At 43.0% G+C, this 22,029-nt stretch overlaps 1 protein-coding gene across 2 annotated transcripts in view; it reads left to right on the forward strand.

Moving 5' to 3' along the window:
- LOC133618533 (glutaminase kidney isoform, mitochondrial-like) overlaps window positions 1–22,029 on the forward strand; it is a 60,589-nt gene that overhangs the window by 16,785 nt on the left and 21,775 nt on the right. For both annotated transcript variants that reach the window (XM_061978994.1, XM_061979003.1), the window contains exons 3-6: window positions 11,488–11,612; window positions 12,342–12,471; window positions 20,496–20,575; window positions 20,683–20,846. In XM_061978994.1, the coding sequence (XP_061834978.1) occupies window positions 11,488–11,612; window positions 12,342–12,471; window positions 20,496–20,575; window positions 20,683–20,846 (499 nt within the window). The remainder of the gene's footprint in view (window positions 1–11,487; window positions 11,613–12,341; window positions 12,472–20,495; window positions 20,576–20,682; window positions 20,847–22,029) is intronic.

A 22,029-nucleotide genomic window follows, 5' to 3' on the forward strand; every position in this document is an offset into this window, starting at 1 on the left:
GCGGCGTTCCACTCGCCGCCGCCACTTGACTTTGCCTCGGTGGATTCGGGGCCACTTGGGCTGGCGACCCACCGCCATGTCCCCCTCCCGCCCTCCCATGACTATTGTTAATTTTTTTTTTCTGTTTGGACATCTGGTATCTGTCCTTAAGGGAGGGGCTCTGTCATGTCTGTGTGATCATGTTTTTGTTTTGGTCATGTTCGTTTTGGGTTTTGGACTTTTTGTGCACTTTTGTTTTGTCACCATAGCAACCATTAGTTTTCACCTGTCACGTCACGCACCTGTTTCACGTTTTGAGTCACGCACCTGTTTCACTAATCATGTCCATAGTATTTAAGTTCATTCTTTTCAGTTTGTCGTTCTGACGACCTCCCCATATATGCTTCTGCACACTCTCCACACCCTTATGATTCTTGCTGCTCTTTTTTCATGCCGGTTCCATGCCAAGTAAGTTTTTGTTTATCAAGCCACAGTTAATGTTTTGTTTAATTGTTCATAGTTTCCGCCACTGTGCGTGCTTTTCATTTGTACTTTTTTTGCTATAGTCTTTTGGTTTCATAGTTTATTCTCCGCCACTGTGCGCGCTTTTCGTTTGTACTTTTTTTTATATATTAAATAAATCATGTACCTTAATTCCCGTCTCGCCCGAGCCAACTTTCCGTTGCATCCCGGAAAAGCTAACACCCAGGACCAAGTCATGACAGTAACAGTGTTAAAGTTGTTTATACGGCCACCCTCAGTGTGACCTGTATGGCTGTTGACCAAGTGTGATTGCATTCACTTGTGTGTGTGAAAAGCTGTAGATATTATGTGACTGGGCCGGCACGCAAAGGCAGTGCCTTTAAGGTTTATTGGCGCTCTGTACTTCTCCCTACGTCCGTGTACACAGCGGCGTGTAATTTCCGATATTACATTTTAAAGCATTTATCGGCCGATAATATCGGCAGTCCGATATTATCGGACATCCCTAATCCGAATGCTTTTTCATCACTGTTTCCTTTAATGCCTGTTGACTGCTTAACATTTTTGTAATGTCTTTGGGTGATGTGATGACCAAGCAATTGCCCTCACTGGGTGGCAAAGCCTGCAGGATCATGCAATGTGATGAAATGGCTCAGTGTGGCTTGCAAGTGCTGACTATTGAGTTTTTTGGGGACAACCTGGTTTTTGCTTGCCGTGGCTCAGTACTGCTTATACTTGTCACAAACTCGCAGCGCTGTGGTAGTTGTGACCCCAAGATGCAGTAGACAGCAGGACGGCGTGCAGGTAAGACAAGTGTTTTAAATATCACAAGGGAAAAGCAGTAAAGGAAATAGCTTGCAGCTAACAAAGTATGTAACACTAATTCATATTCGAGTCACAGGCAAGGAAGGCCTGAATGACAATAACAACCAGGTGTGCCCAGGCTGCCAATCACCGAAAGATGGGGGGGAGAAGCGCGACGGGAGACAGACAGGAAGTACAACTAAACTAGGAGCGCCAAACAGGAAACAAATTCAGAAAATAAAGAAAACATGACAACATGTGAGACCTGATGTGACAGGTCGTCACAATACTATTACTATTACATATATGTCTGATGTTATATATACTAATATTATTTCAATCACTGTTGCATCAAAATTTGGGTTTTCAAAGCTTACACGTTAAAGCAGCGCTTAGTAACTTTTCAATCTTCATAAAATATTTTCATCATTTTTGGGATGATACATAGATTTACAACTAGTTGAATGATACCTCTGTCATGGCCTGAGGGGGTCTGTATCACTTTCACTAGCACTTAGCGATATTGAGGAGGGTGGCAGGAACCCTGCCACACAAAAAACTACACATTTTCTGACTTGCTTTACGGCGTAAGTCACTCCCCTTTTCCCCATTCGTTAAAAAGATGGAAGTCGACGCAAACGCCTACGTGCTGCCAGAAAACAAAAAGAAGAAGAAGAAAGCCTACACGCAATCACTGCTATTATGGCTAAAACAACCAAAGAAACCAAACGTTTTGAAAGAGAAACGGAGCTGACCCGGATAAAAGGACAGTCAGGATCAACATTGCCCTGGTTTTCACTCGCTGGCGTGAGCTCAAAGACGAAAAATTTCAAACCCATGGCTGTGTTATTGCTGGACTAGTAAGTGACTTTTGATGCTCAAATCAAAATAATAATGCTAATGTTAGCAATCGGAAATGTGCGTGGTAGCAATAAATAGTAGGGGTGTGGTAAAAAATCGATTCGATTCAGTTGTACGATTCAGTATCGATTCTCATATTTCTAAAAACAATTTATATTTTTTATTTTTTTTATTTATTTTTTTATTAATCAATCCAACAAAACAATACACAGCAATACCATAACAATGCAATCCAATTCCAAAACCAAACCCGACCCAGCAACACTCAGAACTGCAATAAACAGAACAATTGAGAGGAGACACAAACACAACACAGAACAAACCAAAAATAGTGAAACAAAAATGAATATTATCAACAACAGTATCAATATTAGTTACAATTTCAACATAGTAGTGATTAAAAATCCCTCATTGACATTATCATTAGACATTTATTAAAAAAACAATTTAAAAAAAAGAACAATAGTGTCACAGTGGCTTACACCTGCATCGCATCTCATAAGCTTGACAACACCCTGTGTCCAATATTTTCACAAAGATAAAATAAGTCATATTTTTGGTTTATTTAATAGTTAAAACAAATTTACATTATTGCAATCAGTTGATAAAACATTGTCCTTTACATTTATAAAAGCTTTTTTAAAAAATCTACTACTCTGCTTGCATGTCAGCAGACTGGGGTAGATCCTGCTGAAATCCTATGTATTGAATGAATAGAGAATCCTTTTGAATCGGGAAAATATAGTTTTTGAATCGAGAATTGCGTTGAATCAAAAAAATCGATTTATAATCGAATCGTGACCCCAAGAATCGATATTGAATCGAATCGTGGGACACCCAAAGATTCGCAGCCCTAATAAATAGCCACCGGGGTGATAGTTTCACTACTACTCCCTAAGTTCCTTTGAAAATATCTCCCACCGGTCTTTCTTTGCTTCAGACCTGCTTCCGATACATTCTTGTTAGTAGCGGCATGTTTGTAGCGCAATCCAAGATCATTTCTTGATAGTGCCTGCTATTTAACATCAGCATAGCCATTAGAGATGTAATGTTTGTGCCAATATTACTGCAGACATTTTATCGGTATGACGCTATATGCGCTTCTTCTGGCAAAACACTACAGCTTTGGTCCACTGGCGGCACCAAAATTAACCAAAACTAACGATTAATACAATTAAAAATTCATTAATCATGCCAAAAAAGTAGGCCCTGTGATGAGGTGGCGACTTGTCCAGGGTGTACCCCGCCTTCCGCCCGATTGTAGCTGAGATAGGCTCCAGCGCCCCCGCGACCCCAAAGGGAATAAGCGGTAGAAAATGGATGGATGGATGGATGCCAAAAAAGTATGTAAGTCACTTAATTTATTTAGACTGTATATGCTCCTTTACCTTAATAGTGTATACTTACCCGAAACTGTAGATTGCTATATGGTCTGTGATCAGGTCAATGCAAATGCCAGTGCAAATACTAGTGAGGAGATTCTAAGTGGGGTGCTGACTGGAAAATTGTCACTTTTAGTGACTGGTAAAAAGAAAAGTAAATACAGACATAACATAAGTGCATTCAGAGTTATATTTATGGATGTGTTTAGTACATTATCTGTTGGTGTGCATTAGCACCTTGTTAATTGTTGTACTATTGCACAATTGTTCAAAATGTGCACTTTATACTATACTGTTACCAAGTTTTGAGAAAATAAATAACACTCATTTTGATCCAAGTCAAACATTTAAAAAACGTTCCTGGATAACATTCTGAAAATAAAATTGCATTTGTGTCAAAATACTAGGGGTTTTTTCTAAAGGGGAACTGGCCTTTTTTTTTTTGCCCGTTATTTATAATCCATATGTGAGACAAGAACACGTGTCTTTGTTTTTGTTGCGCAATTTAAATTAAAACAAAACTGCTAGCAAGAAGCGGACAACAATACAGGTAATAGGGTTAATAGATTCCGCCTATAAATCACTCAAACAACATTTTATGTAGATGCTGTAAGTATGTATAATGCCATTAATCAGCACATTCAGATTAACATGAACCGTATTTTTCGGACTATAAGTCGCAGTTTTTTTTCATAGTTTGGCCGGGGGTGCGACTTATACTCAGGAGCGACTTATGTGTGAAATGATTAACACATTAGCGTAAAATATCAAATAATATTATTTAGCTCATTAACGTAAGAGACTAGGCATATAAGATTTCATGGGATTTAGCGATTAGGAGTGACAGATTGTTTGGTAAACGTATAGCATGTTCTATATGTTATAGTTATTTGAATGACTCTTACCATAATCATCATCGGCGGTCACTCGTGGTCGAGTATGACTGTCCTCCTTCCTGGTCTTTGTGGGTCTTCAGGTGGGCGTGGAGGCCGATTCTGGACCCGATTATTCTGGGGCAATGTGGACAAGGGAATGTAGTGGTGGTGGGTTTGGGTTGGGCCTGTTTGGTGGATGCTCTCTCCTTTCTTTGTCTGCGCTTGTCTTGTGCAGCATGGCGGAGGTCGTCATTATATTGCGCGGCACCCTCACAGACAAGGTTTCTCCACATCGTCCTGTCTTTTGCCTTGACTTCCAAGACTTAAGGTCTATGCGACACTTTGTCAGGTTTGCCTTGATGTTATCCTTAAATCTCTTCTTTTGACCTCCCGGGGCCCGTTTCCCTTCAACAAGCTGGGAATAAAGGACTTGTTTTGGAAGGCGAGAGTCAGGCATGCGGACTACATGGCCAGTCCATCTGAGTTGGTTTTGGGCTATTGTGGCAGTGATGGTGGGCAAGCCAGCCTCCTCCAGGACGCTGGTGTTGGTGCGTCGGTCCTCCCAGCTGATCCTGAGGATTTTTCTGAGACATCTATGATGGTAGGTCTCGAGTGCCTTTAAGTGCCTGCTGTAGGTGGTCCAGGCTTCTGACCCATACAGAAGGGTGGGGAGCACGACTGCTTTGTAGACCAGGATTTTGGTCTTTGCTTGGAGGTCACGGTTCTCGAAGACTCGCTTCCTCAGCCTTGAGAAGGCCCCACTGGCACAGCTGAGGCGGTGGTGAATTTCATCGTCAATGACAGCTTTAGATGACAGGAGGCTCCCGAGATATGGGAAGTGGTCCACATTTTCCAGTCGGATTTTGTCAATTGACAGGTTTGGTGGCAGGACAGGCGCACTACTATTTGGTGGTGATTGGTGGAGGATTTGGGTTTTCTTTATATTGATGGCAAGACCAAGCTGTTTGTATGCCTTCGCAAAAGCAGACAGAGTGCACTGTAGGTCCTCTTCTGAGAGGGCTATGAGGGCATTATCGTCTGCATACTGCAGCTCCATGATGGATATGGTGGTGGTTTGACCTTTAGCCCTGAAACGGTTGATGTTGAGGAGTTGACCGTTGGTTCTGTACATTATTTCGACTCCCTGGGGCAGATGTATGTTTGTGAGATGAAGGATAGTAGCAACAAAAATGGAAAATAGTGTTGGAGCGATGACACATCCCTGTTTTACACCTGTGTCTACCCTAAAGGGTTCCGTTTCATCTCCACTGCCACTGAGCACTGTGGCTGACATGTTATCATGCAGTAGTCTCAGTACCCGGATGTATTTATCTGGGCAGCCAATCTTGGACAGAACCAGCCAAAGTGCCTGATGGTTAACCGAGTCGAAGGCTTTGGTGAGGTCTATGAAGGCCATGTATAGTGATTGGTTTTGTTCCCGGCATTTTTCTTGCAGTTGTCGTGCGATGAAAATCATGTCTGTGGTGCCTCTGCTTGGGCGAAATCCACTCTGAGACTCAGGAAGCACGCTTTCTGACAGGGGGGTGAGTCTGTTGGCCAAAACCCGAGCGAGGGCTTTCCCTATGGTGGACAGGAGAGAGATGCCACGGTAATTCCCACAGTCTGCCTTGTCTCCTTTCTTAAATATGGATACAATTAGGGCATCTCTGAGCTGTGCAGGGATTTCCTCTTCTTCCCATATTTTGAGAAGCAGGGCATGGATGTGCTTGGTAAGATCGGGTCCGTCTTTCTTCAGGACCTCTGCTGGAATGCCGTCGGGCCCAGCAGCCTTGTTGTTCCTCATCTTCCCAATGGCATCCTGCAGCTCATCCAAGGTAGGTGGTTCTCCCATGCTTTCATCTGTGGGTTGTTGTGGGAGTTGGTCAAGAGCCTCCATCTCAGGTATAGTGTCCCTGTTTAAGAGGTCCTCATAGTGTTCTTTCCACCTGTTTGAAATTGCGTCCTTGTCCTTCAGCAGCAGCAGACCATCCTTTGAGCGAAGGGGGGTTAGGCAGCGGTGGCTGGGACCATACACCACTCTTGTGGCATCGAAGAAGCCTCTCGTGTCTCCAGAGTCAGCAAGCTGCTCGATCTCCAGAGCCTTCTTTGCCCACCACTGGTTCTTCAGTTTCCTAACCTGTGTTTGGACAGCTGCCTTCGCTTTGGCGTGGGCTACTCTTTTCACTTTGCAGTGGATGTCATTTTGCCAAGTGATGAAAGCTTGCCGCTTGTTGTCAATTAGTTGCTGGATCTCAGTGTCGTTCTCATCAAACCAGTCTTGATGTCTCCGCTTTTTGAGACCAAGAATATTTTTGCAGGATTTCATTATGGCAGTCGAAAGTGTGCTCCAGTGTGTTTCCGTATCCTCTGGGTACTGTTTGGGCAATGCTGCGCTAAAGGCCTCCTGCAGCTGTTGTTGGTAGGTGGTGTCACTCAACAGCTCGATGTTAATTCTTGGCCGGCACTGTCTTTTCTGCATCCGTCTTTTCCGCATTAAGCGGATGGACATGATGGAGCGAATGAGGCGATGGTCGGTCCAGCAGTCGTCTGCACTGGTCATTGCTCTGGTGTTTAGGACGTCGTGACGGTCTTTAGAGCGGACAATGACGTAGTCAATGAGATGCCACAGTTTGGAGCGAGGGTGCATCCATGATGTTTTGAACTTGGTTTTCTGACGGAAAAGTGTGTTGGTAATGACCAGGTTGTGCTCCGAGCACTTAGTTAGCAGTAGTGCGCCATTAGAATTTGTATTTCCGACCCCTTCTCTCCCCAGCGTACCCCTCCATAGGTGGTGGTTTCGTCCCACTCTGGCGTTGAAGTCTCCAAGCAGGATTAACTTGTCCTCCTTGGGGACTTCAGATAGAACTTTGTCCAGGTCAGCATAAAAGGCCTCTTTAACTTCATTCTGTGCATCAAGGGTTGGTGCATAGGCACTAACGACCGTGGCCATATGACTGCTAGCAAGCATAAGGCGTAAGGTCATTAGGCGCTCGTTGATGCCCACAGGGAGTTCATGGAGGTGGTTGATGAGGCAGTTCTTAATAGCAAAACCCACACCGTGGATTCGTGGCTCAGTTGCAGGTTTTCCTTTCCAAAAGAAAGTATACCCGCCTTTTTCTTCCTTCAGCTGCCCTTCGTCGGCCAGTCGGGTTTCGGAGAGTGCTGCGATGTCGATCTGGAACTTCCTTAGCTCTCTGGAGATGATGGCAGTTCGCCTTTCCGGTCGATCGCTGGCTTGGTTGTCCGGGAGGGTTCGCACGTTCCAGGCTCCAATGAGTAATTTGTGTTTTTTTTGTTTCTGACCGCGTGGTGGTGATCCCTCTGGATGCGGTATTCCAGACAGGATGTTGCGAGGCAGGCTATTTTTAGGGTACCTTTTCTAACCCCCTCCCCTACTGGGGTGAGCAGAGTGGATCCTGAATAGGGCTGCTCAGTCATGGGTGCAGCTGCCGAGAAGCTCTTCTGCCTCAGTCCATGAGCTTAACGACTGAATCTAACACCCACCGCCTGTGTGCCAGGTTGTGGCGAGGGACTGCCAGACTTCACTGTCCTGCCCCCGTTACCACTTCCCGGTCGCCAAAGGACTTTGAAGTATCCAGGATGTAAAATGGATGGGTTCCCATTCGGGAGGACGCCTGCGCGTGACGTCTTTTAGCGTGGGGAGACTGATGCGCCTGCAGCCACCACATGGTCCTTGGCAGAGAGGGGCCTTGATCCAGTGGCATGAATCCATGACGACTGGAGACCACCCTCTGTTGCAGCCTTCATCCGCCTTTAGTGCCGTTGTGACATGCAGTGTCATCCTCCGCCACTTCCATCGTTGAGGTCTTATATCTATTTAACCCATAGATGGGGCAGTGGTTGGCGGACGCCAGGGCGTGTCCACACACTGGTGGGCCTGCACGCCTCGCCTCTGGGGCCCACTGCTGCTCCGAGATCCCCTACAGTTTAGCCTGTGTCCGCAAAGACGCAGTTTACCGTGTGTGGCCACGAGGAGGCACCACAGGGGTCTTGGTGGTGGAGAGGCTTTGTACCAGCAGGAGGAGGCTTACGCACTCGGCTCCTCTTTTCACCCACCCAAGGGCTAGCTGGCGGCGATAGCTGTAAGCAGAGAGTAGCAAGCAGGGGCAGCATGCAGCATGCACTAACTACAAGCACTTCTGCCACAAATCTAACGCACTGACGCATCACACGCACCCTGTGCGTGAGCACACACACACTCTTACCATAATATGTTATGTTAACATACCAGGCACGTTCTCAGTTGGTTATTTATGCCTCATATAACGTACACTTATTCAGCCTGTTGGTCACTATTCTTTATTTATTTTAAATTGCCTTTCAAATGTCTATTCTTGGTGTTGGGTTTTATCAAATAAATGTCCCCAAAAAATGCGACTTATACTCCAGTACGACTTATATATGTTTTTTTCCTTCTTTATTATGCATTTTCGGCTGGTGCGACTTATACTCCGGAGCGACTTATACTCCGAAAAATACAGTAATATTTACATATTTTAGTCATTTTAAACAGTATCGGAACTTCTCCTTTGTGTGCATTGATTTCACAGAAAACATAGCAACGAACGCTATTTCCGTCAACAAAATACAACTACTACTATTCATGGCAGACTTCATGAGAGACAACGATGACTACTTTGCACGAATGATGATCAAGATCATTATATTTTTGAACATGAATATATAAAGGAGGAACTCCAAGTTTTAGAAGCTGAGTGACAAGCAGATGCAGCTCTAGTGAAGCACTGAGCGTCATGTAGCAGTATTGCTAGTGCTAAACAAGAAATACAAACTACGAACATAATAAAACAATCACTTACTGTACAATGTCTGCTTTCACCTGGATGCCGACTGATGGGAAGTATATATCTTTCAACTTGTGCTCCCCGTTTAGATGATGAATTCATCACAGTCCTCACATTTTAGGTTGAAGATTGCTGGGAGAGAACAAGCATCTTGTCATGTCTTCCTTGCCTTGTCTTTGGGTTTGAATTGAATATTAAAATGGTTCAACTTCTCAGCTTATGTCTACAACATTTTACTATACAAGTGTGAGGCATGACTTTATGAACTCGCATTAATTTTTCCAAACTCAGAGGCAGCGGCTCAGTAGCTCCATAGCTGCAGTATAGCTTATCTCGGGTGTGTGTTACTAAAAGTAGTTCCTCGGCATTACTGCTCTGACAAAAAACAATACGCTATAGCTTACTTAATATGCAGATTGCGCCATGTTTTTTTAAGTGCTTTACAGGCGGCATACAGTAGATAAATCCCATTACCGTATTTTTCGGACTATAAGTCGCAGTTTTTTTCATAGTTTGGCCGCGCTCCAGTGCGATTTATATATGTTTTTTTCCTTCTGTATTATGCATTTTCGGCAGGTGCGACTTATACTCCGGTGCGACTTATACTCCGAAAAATACGGTACCTACATTGTTTGCTGCCTCTTACCACTAGCCGTTTTTTTACAATTTAGACTGCACAAAAATGAGAAAGAGGTGTGTGTTCTTGTCTCACATAATGATTGTGAATGATAGGCAAAAATACAAAATTCCAAAAACAATTCCCTCCTTCACAGTTAATAATTCATGCAAAAAAAAAATTAAAGGTGCTGTTTGCAACTTCCTCACAGTAAAATTTTCCAAAGCAAACACTATAACAAGAACACCACCGGCTAGCTTATGTTATCATTAGTGGTTTAACAGAACACATTTGTTTGACAAAAGCAGTCCAAGAGAAGCAACAGACATTTTGCAGTTAGGTTGTTGTTATGTTATACATTCCATGACAGCTCACGCCAGCTATCTAAATTGCTATTATTAGTTAACAACACCTAAAAGTAATGTGTGTGCATGTGTTACATACGTACGTAGTTATGTCATACGTACGAGAAGTTGTGAGAGGGAGGGATGGACTGTGTAAATTACATTGGAAAGTTGGCGCCCTTTTGTCATCTGTGTAAACGTTGCAAACAGCCCCTTTAATTTTCATTAATAACTATTAATCCACATTCAAAGTGAGACTAATCTAATTGAAAAACATTTGTCTTATGGCAACATTAATAAGTATAAATATAAAATACTTGTATAGCGATTAATTTCCATCAATATTGGACCTTATTTACTCATAAAGTCATTGATTGATTGATTGAGACTTTTATTAGTAGGTTGCACAGTGAAATACATATTCTGTACAATTGACCACTAAATGGTAACACCCGAATAAGTTTTTCAACTTGTTTAAGTCGGGGTCCACTTAAATTGATTCCTGATACAGATATATACTATCATATATACTATCATCATAATACAGTCATCACACAAGATAATCATCAGGGTGTATACATTGAAGTATTTACATTATTTACAATTCGGGGTGGGTGGGGGGGTTAGGTTTGGTTGTTATCATCAGTCATCAACAATTGAGAACAGAGAAATGGATATTGAAACAGTGTAGGTCTGACTTGGTAGGATATGTACAGCAAGTAGTGGACATAGAGAGAGAGAGGGAGGGATCAGAACGTATAAGAAAAATATCTGCATTTGATTGTTTACATTTGATTATTAACAACAATCCGGGGAGGGTGTTAGTTTAGGGTTGAAGTTGCCTGGAGGTGTACTTTTATTGCGGTTTTGAAGGAGGATAGAGATGCCCTTTCTTTTATACCTGTTAGGAGCGCATTTCACATTGATGTGGCATAGAAAGAGAATGAGTTAAGACCTTTGTTAGATCGGAATCTGGGTTTAACGTGGTCAAACACGGATGCTAGAAGTTATTTCTAAATTATTGGTGTGCAAATGCGAAATTTTGCACATACTCAAAGGAAAATTCCTGCTTAGATGACATACTAGGAACAAAAGAGCCAGCAGGTCTGGGCTGTGTGTGTTTACCGAGCGAATAATCCTCGACTGTTGTCATACATGTGCAGCGTTCTTCAAAATAGAAAGACATGCTCCATATAGCCTGCTTGGTTGGGCCTCCCATACTAAATGTGTTCCATGTTTACATCTGTCATATGACCACTGAAGGGTTGTGCCTTCTTTATTTCCTATTAACAAGAGTTAATATTTGTATCTCTTCAGGTTTTGAGGAAAACAGGTCTTTGGACTTCTGACCCTCGACTGCGTGACTGTTTGCATCAGATGCGACAATTCACACTTAACTCCCTCGGCGAGCCAGTCATGATGGATAAGGCGCTCTTCAGGAGGTATTAAAAGCGCCTTGCATGTGCACTAATGCACACACTCACACACACAGGTCGAAGGGGGAGGGATGAGTACACACTCAATGAACCCTCTTTTCTTCTGTCACAGCATCTAATATGTCAATCATACAGGGCGTGAGAACAAAATGAAATTTACAATAAAGTCAAGAGTCATTGATAGCCTTTTGGTGGCACTATTGAGAAGGTGCTTGTTCTATTTGAAGCCCACAGACTGACAGAGACAGGCGTTTTAGAGGCAACAGCTGCCACCAGACACTTTCACGTGCACGCATGCGAGCAGAGTTGCAGCATGAAGACAGAGTGTCCTCAAGGCCTGTGAAAGACTGCGCTCCATTACAGTACATAAAGACGCTCAGCAGCTCAGTGCACACTGGAACTGTATATTTCCTACAGATGGAGACGCTTGTGTACGTTACACATTGCATGTTTTCTTACATATGCCTTCTTTTCCCTCAAAAGCTCACTACAGATATTCAATTACAGTATGAGCTGTCTACTTTACTTTCTTTTTTTTTTCATAGAAAATGACCCATATGAATAATGCAAGCCTCTACTTTCTTCCTCCGGCATCCCCAACCTCACGCTAGCATCTCATCGGATTAGTGAGGGCTGCAGACAAAAAGTTGTGACTGCAAGTCCCACAGAACTCTTGGAGGCAGCACTTAGATACTCACCTTGTGTTTTAATGTTATATCTGTCATTGTCATGCAGGTGTGTAGCTAATAACATCATGCTGCTGACTAAAGCCTTCCGAAAAATGTTCATCATCCCAGACTTTGACGTGTTCACTCAGAAAATCAATGAGATGTGTGAGAATGCTCAACAGCAGGATGGAGGACAAGTAAGTGAAATATGCTTATACAGAACAATAAAGGATTTTGGTAAACTGTTATTTAAAGGCCTACTGAAACCCTCTAATACCGACCACGCAGTCTGATAGTTTATACATCAATGATGAAATCTTAACATTGCAACACATGCCAATACGGCCGGGTTAGCTTACTATAGTGCAATTTTAAATTTCGCGCGGAATATCCTGCTGAAAACGTCTCGGTATGATGACGCCTGCGCGGGACGTCACGGATTGTAGAGGACATTTTGGGACAGCATGGTGGCCAGCTATTAAGTCGTCTGTTTTCATCGCAAAATTCCACAGTATTCTGGACATCTGTGTTGGTGAATCTTTTGCAATTTGTTCAATGAACAATGGAGACAGCAAAGAAGAAAGCTGTAGGTGGGAAGCGGTGTATTGCGGCAGGTGTTGTGCCGGATAACGCACCCCCGCCATAGAATGCACCCCCTGACTGTTGCGCCGGATAACACAGCCGGTGTTTCATTGTTTACATTCCCGAAAGATGACAGTAAAGCTTTACCATTGGCCTGTGGAGAACTGGGACAACAGAGACTCTTAGCAGGAGGACTTTGAGTTGGATACGCAGACGCGGTACCGTGAGTACGCATGCAGCTGCGGCTTCCAAACATTTGATCGCTTGCCCGTACGTGCATGCCGCTATGTGCATGTCACGTACGTAACTTTGGAGACTTTGGGGAAATATATGTGCTGTATGAACTTTGGGGAGGTGAACGGTACTTTGGGCTGTGGGATTGAGTGTGTTGTGCAGGTGTTTGAGTTGTATTGGCGGGTTGTATGGACGGGAGGGGGGAGGTGTTTGGTATGCGGGATTAATTTGTGGCATATTAGATATAAGCCTGGTTGTGTTGTGGCTAATAGAGTATATATATGTCTTGTGTTTATTTACTGTTTTAGTCATTCCCAGCTGAATATCAGGTCCCACCCGCCTCTCACAGCATCTTCCCTATCTGAATCGCTCCCACTGCCCTCTAGTCCTTCACTCTCACTTTCCTCATCCACGAATCTTTCATCCTCGCTCAAATTAATGGGGAAATCGTCGCTTTCTCGGTCCGAATCGCTCTCGCTGCTGGTGGCCATGATTGTAAACAATGTGCGGATGTGAGGAGCTCCACAACCTGTGACGTCACGCGCATATCGTCTGCTACTTCCGGTACAGGCAAGGCTTTTTTATCAGCGACCAAAAGTTGCAAACTTTATCGTCGATGTTCTCTACTAAATCCTTTCAGCAAAAATATGGCAATATCGCGAAATGATCAAGTATGACACATAGAATGGACCTGCTATCCCCGTTTAAATAAGAAAATCACATTTCAGTAGGCCTTTAAACACAACCAATTCATTACAGAAAGGTATCTCCAAGAACTTTCATAATGGAGCAGGTCGAGAAACGTGTGCCTCATTTAAAAGACAATCAGCTAAAAACCTCATATAAGCAAGCACTTTGGTGACAGAGGGAAAGAAATAACTCCCTCAGAGGAAAGTGCAGAAAGATGTGAGACTTAGCGCCTGATTTACCATAGGTTTGTGTGTACTAAAACACGTGCAAACTTGATAGCACACGCAAAGTTAGATTTAGATTTAGATGTATTGGTCCTTGTGGGGAAATGTATTTTCACTGACCGTACATTTAGACAATAAACATTACGGACAAAAATAGCAAAAAGACATCATACATGACCAACACATTTACAGGCTTGTCAGACAGGTCAGCCGGGCCTGCTGTTTAGGGCGGCTGTAACTGCAGGGATAAGGCTTTTTCCCAAGGCGGGCCCTCCGGAATTTGATGGTTCTGTACCTGCGCCCTGATGGTAGTGGGATGATGTATTGGTGTAGTGGGTGAGTGATAGATATCCTGGATTATTGTGTTTGCCAGTCGAATGATGGACCTGTGGTTTGGATCTGAGATGTTGGGTGTGGGCTGATGATTTTAGCTGCTGTGTTTGTAATGTGTGTGAGTTTGGTCCGATTGGTTACAGAAAGCATAGTGAAGAAACATGTGGAACAGTACAGAAGGATGGGTTGAACAATGCTTTGGTACAGTAATAACAGGAGGTGAGGTGCAACATATAGTCCTTTAGGTTTATGGATGGCTGACAGTCTTTGTTTACTTCTTTTTTGAATGTCCGTGGTGTGCTGATCAAAAGGGAGTTTATTGTCCAAGGTTACGCCCACGTATTTCGACTGTTTCAACTGTTTGTGTGTTTATGATGATGGGGTGCTGGGGTCATGGGGGGTTGAACCATATTTATTTTAGTTTTATTGGCATTGATTTCCAGATAACTGGCTGTGCATGACTCTGTGAAATGTTTGACTGTGTTATGATAGTCCAGGATGGATTGACTGTTGGAGAGGAGTGCAAGAATGGCTCTGTCATCTGAGTATTTTAAGTATGTTGTGGTGGGTGAGATGCTGCGGCTGCCATTGGTGTAGAATGTGTACAGGAAAGGGCTCAACACACATCCCTGTGGGACCCCGGTGTTGATGGTAAGCACCGGGGATGTGGTTGAGCCCACCCTTACTGCTTGCAGTCGGTCGGTGAGGAAGTTGTGGGTGAGGTGGATCAGCTGAGGGGGGATGTTGAGATGGTGTAGTTTCCGGATCAGTAGATGCTTCTGTAGGGAGTTGAAGGCGGAGCTAAAGTCCACAAAGAGGATCCTGGCGAAGTTGCCTGGGGAGTCGAGATGCTGGAGAAGGAGATGCAGCAGGCAGGCCACAGCATCCTCTGTGCCCCTGCTAGCCTTGTAGGCAAATTGGAGGGGGTCCAGGTGTGGGGTGACAACTGGAAGGATGATGTAGCGAAGCAGTTTCTCCAGGCACTTCATAATTATGGCTGTGAGGGCTGTGGGGCGGTAATGGTGGAGTCTTTGGGTCTGGTTTTCTTTGGTACTGGGATGATGGTTGCAGTTTTCCACAATGTGGGTATTGTTGCAGTCCGATACAATTGACAGAAGAGTGAGTGTAGGATAGGGGAGAGCTCCAGTTGATCTATTAAATGTGTGCAAAGTGGATTGCGTCTGTTAAGTGAGCAGAATAAGACCATTTACCATCTCTGTTAATGAAGAACTGAATTAATATGCAACATATATCAGAACGCCCACAATACTGGGAGGAGAAGACTTAACTGTAAAGTGATTGTGGCACTTGAATTAGCGACTTTATTTAGCGTGTCTGAAAAGTACATGCATATTGACAGTTACACACACGGCTGCAGGATCAGTCCTGCCACTGCACACACAGACGGTGGACAGACAAGAATCCTCCGTACTACGTGTGCACGTCAACATATTTTGACTGACATAAATAAAAAATATTAGTCATATCGTCTATTCAGCAGAATTATTTTATAATTGAATACGTCATGCTGGGTGACTTAAAGGGGAACTGGTCTTTTTTTGCAATGTTGCCTATTGTTCACAATGATTACATGACAATTCTAGATATTGAATAAATGCGATCAAAAGTTTGCTTACAATGGAGCCTGTGGGAGCTGCGCAATTCCGCCTATAAAGCCCTTTAAAAACATCCAAACACCTCCATTGAAGTTTTTTATATGCATGGTGTAAGTATATATGTAATGTTGTAACGGGCACATTTGTAATAACATTTAATATTTGGATATTTCATAATTTTAAGCATACGCGGCGCATTTATTTCAAAAACGCATCGGAACGTCCTCTTTTCCCCCCAACCAGCTCAGTGGCCTTGTGGTTAGAGTGTCTGCCCTGAGATCAGTAGGTCGTGAGTTCAAACCCCGGCCGAGTCATACCAAAGACTATAAAAATGGGACCCATTACCTCCCTGCTTGGCACTCAGCATCATGAGTTGGAATTGGGGGTTAAATCACCAAGCGTCTTTTCGTGTCGTCCTCTCTAGTTTTGGGTCTTAAATGGCTGTCAAAGTGTACCAACTTGTCGTAATACCTTCTCAGGCGTCTTCTGTTCAGTTGAGAGGCATGATTTATGATCTACAATAAACGTATAGGGAGCAGGGAAGCGAGGAAGCAGCAGACCACTCAATGATGTAAACATAGGGATACACAGAAGTGATCATGGCGCCCTTATAAATAGTTAGTTTGCGTTAGCGCTTATAATAACAATGTCACTAATTAACTTGGTTATTATTCAAATTACGAAATGTCAATGGAGTATTATTGGTACTTTTTGAATGGTTATTTATTGGATTTTATGGGTGAAATAGAGGAGCTCCTATTGGCTCCTATTTATCTAATTTAATTTACCAGTTAGAATGCATAAAAAATATTAAAAAAACATCTGTCATCATGTCTTTTATAATAATTGTGAACTATAGGCAAAAATCCAAAAATAATGCTGCTCCCCTTTAAAGTGTGATTAAAATGAATGATGCATTTTGGCGTCTTTTAGTGTTTTTAATAGCGTTTGTTTTGTCTCACATGGAATATACATTATTAATATAGCTCCTATATGAAAACAACTCTTGAAGTATGTATTTTTGTGTCTTAAGCACAGTAGTGCAGTCTCCCACCCTTGCACCTTCAGCGGTAAAAAAAAAAATAACAAAAATGTGTCAATGTAGATGCACTGCATGACTGCTACCAAAATGCCCATTAAAATTGGTGGATGTGTCCTGATTGTTTGAAACATAGCAAACATCCCACAGGTAAGAGGAGCATGATAATATAAATGTGCAGAGAATGATCGAGTGTCTTCGTGGCAAACGTCACGTAGTACACACAAAAACCTAATTTTAATAAAGCTGACTGCACCAATTTTCAATTGTACACACAGTGTTAGTAGATCACAGGCAACTCACCCACCAATAGTACACACAATTCTATTGTTTGCACACGATGTTTAGCACGTGGTATTTGGATCTTAGTAAATCAGGCCCTTAGTGTTGGGTTAAGACCGAGAGAGACAGTGGGGTAGCAATGAGAAAACAATGTTTGGTCCAGTAGTTGTATAAAATATACAAATATTATATTGTATAGTGCTGCGCTGCTCTAAACTAGTGCAAGCTATCCATTTATTCCACAACTTCTCCTGTTCAGGGTCATGCCGGAGCTGGGGCCTATCCTTGACTTATGGTGAAGGGTATACCCTGAATGGTTTACCTGCTATTTAAACTGAGCATTATTAAAGTTAAAGTACCAATGATTGTCACACACACACTAGGTGTGGTGAAATTTGTCCTCTGCATGTGACCCATCCCCTTGTTCACCCCCTGGGAGGTGAGGGGAGCAGTGGGCAGCAGCGGTGCCGCGCCCGGGAATAATTTTTGGTGATTTAACCCCCAATTCCAACCCTTGATGCTAAATGCCAAGCAGGGAGGTAATGGATCCCATTTTTATGTAGTTTGTATAGGCAGGTACAACGCTCCCTAAAGTGCAGGTGTACCTAACTAAGTTATTCTGAGGATTTTGTGCCAACTAGTTTTTTTCTCCAAGAATTTTGGTTTGTTTGAATGAATTCAAGTAAAAATCCCCCAAATATAATTAATATTATGTTTTAAGTGGAAACAAACTTTTTGGGAATCTGGCGTTTTCTTGTTTTTGGTTTGAGCGTAATTGTATTTTTTTTTTTTTATCTGTCTTTGTAGAAAAAAATAATAACGCAGAATAATAATAATGATAATAATAATAATAATAATAATAATAATAATAATAATAATACTGTAGTAATACTAATAAAAAACTCATTGAAATGTATTTTGTAGAAATAATTTTATTTTTTCAATTAAATTAAGTTTTTTCAATTTAAATGTAAAAACTAAATATAATTAATATTTATACTGAACAAAAATATAAACGCAACACTTTTGTTTTTGCTCTCATTTTTCATGAGTTGAACTCAAAGATGTGAAATGTTTACTATACACACAAAATACCTATTCCTCTCAAGTAGTGTTCACAAATCTGTCTGAGTCTGTGTTAGTGAGCATTTCTTCTTTGCCAAGATAATCCATCACAACTCACAGGTGTGGCATATCAAGATGCTGATTAAACAGCATGATTATTGCACAGGTGTGCCTTGGGCTGCCCACAATAAAAGGCCACTCTGAAATGTGCAGTTTTGCTTTAGAAGTTGCTGGATATTTTCAGAAAGTGGAACACGTCGTATACGCCGATCCACAGTATCCCAAACACGCTCAATGGCTGACATGTCTGGGGAGTATGCTGGCCATGTAAGAACTGGGATGTTTTCAGCTTCCAGGAATTGTGTACAGATCCTTGCAACATGGGGCCGTGCATTGTGAGGCTGCAACATGAGGTGATGGTCTTGTGTGAATGGCACTACAATGGGCCTCAGCATCTCGTCACGGTGTCTCTGTGCATTAAAAATACCATCAATAAAATGCACTTGTGTTCGTTGTCCATAACATATGCCTGCCCATACCATAACCCCCACCCCCATCATGGGCCACCCGATTCACAACGTTGACATCAGCAAACCGCTCTCCCACAGGACGCTACACACGCTGTCTGCCATCTGCCCTGAACAGTGAAAACCGGAATTCATCCATTAAGAGAACACCTCTCCAACGTGCCAGATGCCTTCAAATGTGAGCATATGCCCACCCTGTTGAGGACGACGAGCATGCAGATGAGCTTCCCTGAGACGGTTTCTCACAGTTTGTGCAGAAATTATTTGGTTGTGCAAACCAATTGTTGCAGCAGCTGTCCGGGTGGCTGGTCTCAGACGATCATGGAGATGCACCTGCTGGATTTAGTGGTCCTGGGCTGGTGTGGTTACATGAGGTCTGCAGTTGTAAGGCCGGTTGGCTGTACTGCCAAAGTCCCTAAAACGTCTTTAGACACGGCTTAAGGTAGAGAAATGAACATTCAATTCACAGGCAACAGCTCTGGTGGGCATTCCTGCAGTCAGCATGCCGACTGCACGCTCCCTCAAAACTTGTGATATCTGCACATTTTAGCGTGTCCTTTTATTGTGGGCAGCCTGAGACACACCTGTGCAATAATCATGCTATTTAATCAGCGTCTTGATATACCACACCCGTAAGGTGGGATGGATTATCTTGGCAAAGAAGAAATGTTCACTAGCACATATTTAAACAGATTTGTGAACAATATTTGAGAGGATTATTTTTTTTGTGTTTATAGTAAAAGTATTAGATCTTTGAGTTCAACTCATGCAAAGTGGGAGCAAAAACAAAAGTGTTGCATTTATATTTGTGTTCAGTGTAATGTGATTAAATACAATTTGTAGCAACTTTAAAATGATTTAATCGTTAAAAGTAGAAACAAATATGTTATGTATGAGTAGTTTTATGCTTGAAATAGACGGTTTGAATCTCAGTTGAGTATTTCTGTGTGGAGTTTACATATTCTCCCTGTGCATGAGTGTTTTTTTCCCCTGGTAATAAATACAAAAATAAACAAATAAATATTAGGTTCTCATATATTAAAATTTATTGGGGCATGAACAAAAAGATGTCCCCCAGGGGAGGCATACCAAAAAATAATTGAAATGCAGTGGGTTAATTGGAGACTGTAAATTGTCCATATGTATGAATGTGAGTGTGAATGATTGTTTATTTGGGTTTTATAATTGGTTGGCAACCAGTCCAGGGTATGCCACGCCTCTCGTCAAAGTCAGCTGGGATAGGAACCACCTTACCTATGGCCCTGACGAGGACAAGAAATATAGAGAATGGATGAATGAGCAGTTTTAAAGAAGTTGACATTTTGTGGTTAGGGTCAAATGTGTGAGTACATTTTAAAGACACCTTGAGGGTTCTGATATGCAAAGTGCTGTGGATCTCCATCCATCCATTTTCTACCGCTTGTCCCTCTTCAGCTGCATTCGGGCAGAAGGCGGGTTACACCCTGGACAAGTCGCCCCCTCATGACAGGGCCAACACAGATAGACAGACAACATTCACACTCACATTCACACACTAGGGCCAATTTAGTGTTGCCAATCATCCTATCCCCAGGGGCATGTCTCGTTTTATTAATAGGATTATGATACAAGATCAACGTCCTCTTGCAGGTCGCTGATTACATTCCTCAACTTGCAAAATTCAGCCCTCACCTGTGGGGCGTGTCTCTTTGCACCATTGATGGACAAAGGTAAGCATCTCCTAAATACATGCATCCATAATGACGCCATCCAGCCCATATAGCAACCATGTCTCAGCGCTCCCATGTCTTTCCATTCACATATTCATGCCGTGCAGACACTCTGTGGGTGACACCAAGGTTCCCTTCTGTCTGCAGTCGTGCATCAAGCCCTTGGAGTATGCCATCGCTGTGCACGAGCTGGGCAGCGAACACATCCACCAATTTGTGGGCAAAGAACCCAGTGGATTCAGGTTCAACAAACTGTCCCTGAACGAAGAAGGTGAACAAACTTTAATCACAGTCATTGCCAGTAGTAGTAGTACAATAGGTAACACTGTATTTTTTGCCTCTTAGGGGTGAGTGAAGAATGCGTGAAGAATGCACTTCAGACCTGATAAGCCCGAAAGAGATGATACAGTATTATCTGCTCAAAGATGGCACCTGGTGGTTATTTGAGTTATTTGAGTGGGATAGTCCCACTCCTTAATGCATGGGTGTCAAACTCTGGCCCGCCGTGTAGTTTCACTTGGCCCTTGATGCAATATCAAATTAACACTAAAGCTGGCCCGCCGATTATATATTGTGGCGGTGCCGCGGTAACACCGCATTCACCGCTTGCCAACCCTCCCGGGAGTCTTCCAAACTTCAGCGCCTCTCCCGAAAATCGTCACGTCTGCTTTTCACCCAGTCCAACGAGTGCTGGCCCAGTCACATAATATGTGCGGCTTCTGCACGCACACAAGGACGGCGTGGCGCAGTGGAAGAGTGGCCGTGCGCGACCCAAGGGTCCCTGGTTCAATCCCCACCTAGTACCAACCTTGTCATGTCCGTTGTGTCCTGAGCAAGACACTTCACCCTTGCTCCTGATGGGTGCTGGTTAGCGCCTTGCATGGCAGCTCCCTCCATCAGTGTGTGAATGTTTGTGTGAATGGGTAAATGTGGAAGTAGTGTCAAAGCGCTTTGAGTACCATGAAGGTAGAAAAGCGCTATACAAGTACAACCCATTTATTTATTTATTTATAATGCAATGCATACTTCATCAACAGCGATACAGGTTAAACTGAGGGTAGCTGAATAAAAAACTTTAACACTGTTAGAAATATACGCCACACTGTGAATCCACACCAAACAAGTATGACAAACACATTTCGGGAGACCATCCGCACCGTAACACAACATAAACACAACAGAACAAATACCTAGAACCCTTTGCAACACTAACTCTACCGGGACGCTACAAGGTGTGTGTGGGTGGGGGGAGGTTTGGTGGTAGCGGGGGTGTATTTTGTAGCGTCCCGGAAGAGTTTGTGCTGCAAAGGATTCTGGGTATTTGTTCTGTTTTGTTAATGTTGTGTTACGGTGCGGATGTTCTCCCGAAATGTGTTTGTTATTCTTGTTTGGTGTGGATTCACAGTGTGGCGTGTATTTCTAACAGTGTTAAAGTTTTTTATACTGCCACCCTC

Source organism: Nerophis lumbriciformis, linkage group LG01 (genome assembly GCF_033978685.3).
Source record: "Nerophis lumbriciformis linkage group LG01, RoL_Nlum_v2.1, whole genome shotgun sequence".
NCBI classification, from domain to species: Eukaryota; Metazoa; Chordata; class Actinopteri; order Syngnathiformes; family Syngnathidae; genus Nerophis; species Nerophis lumbriciformis.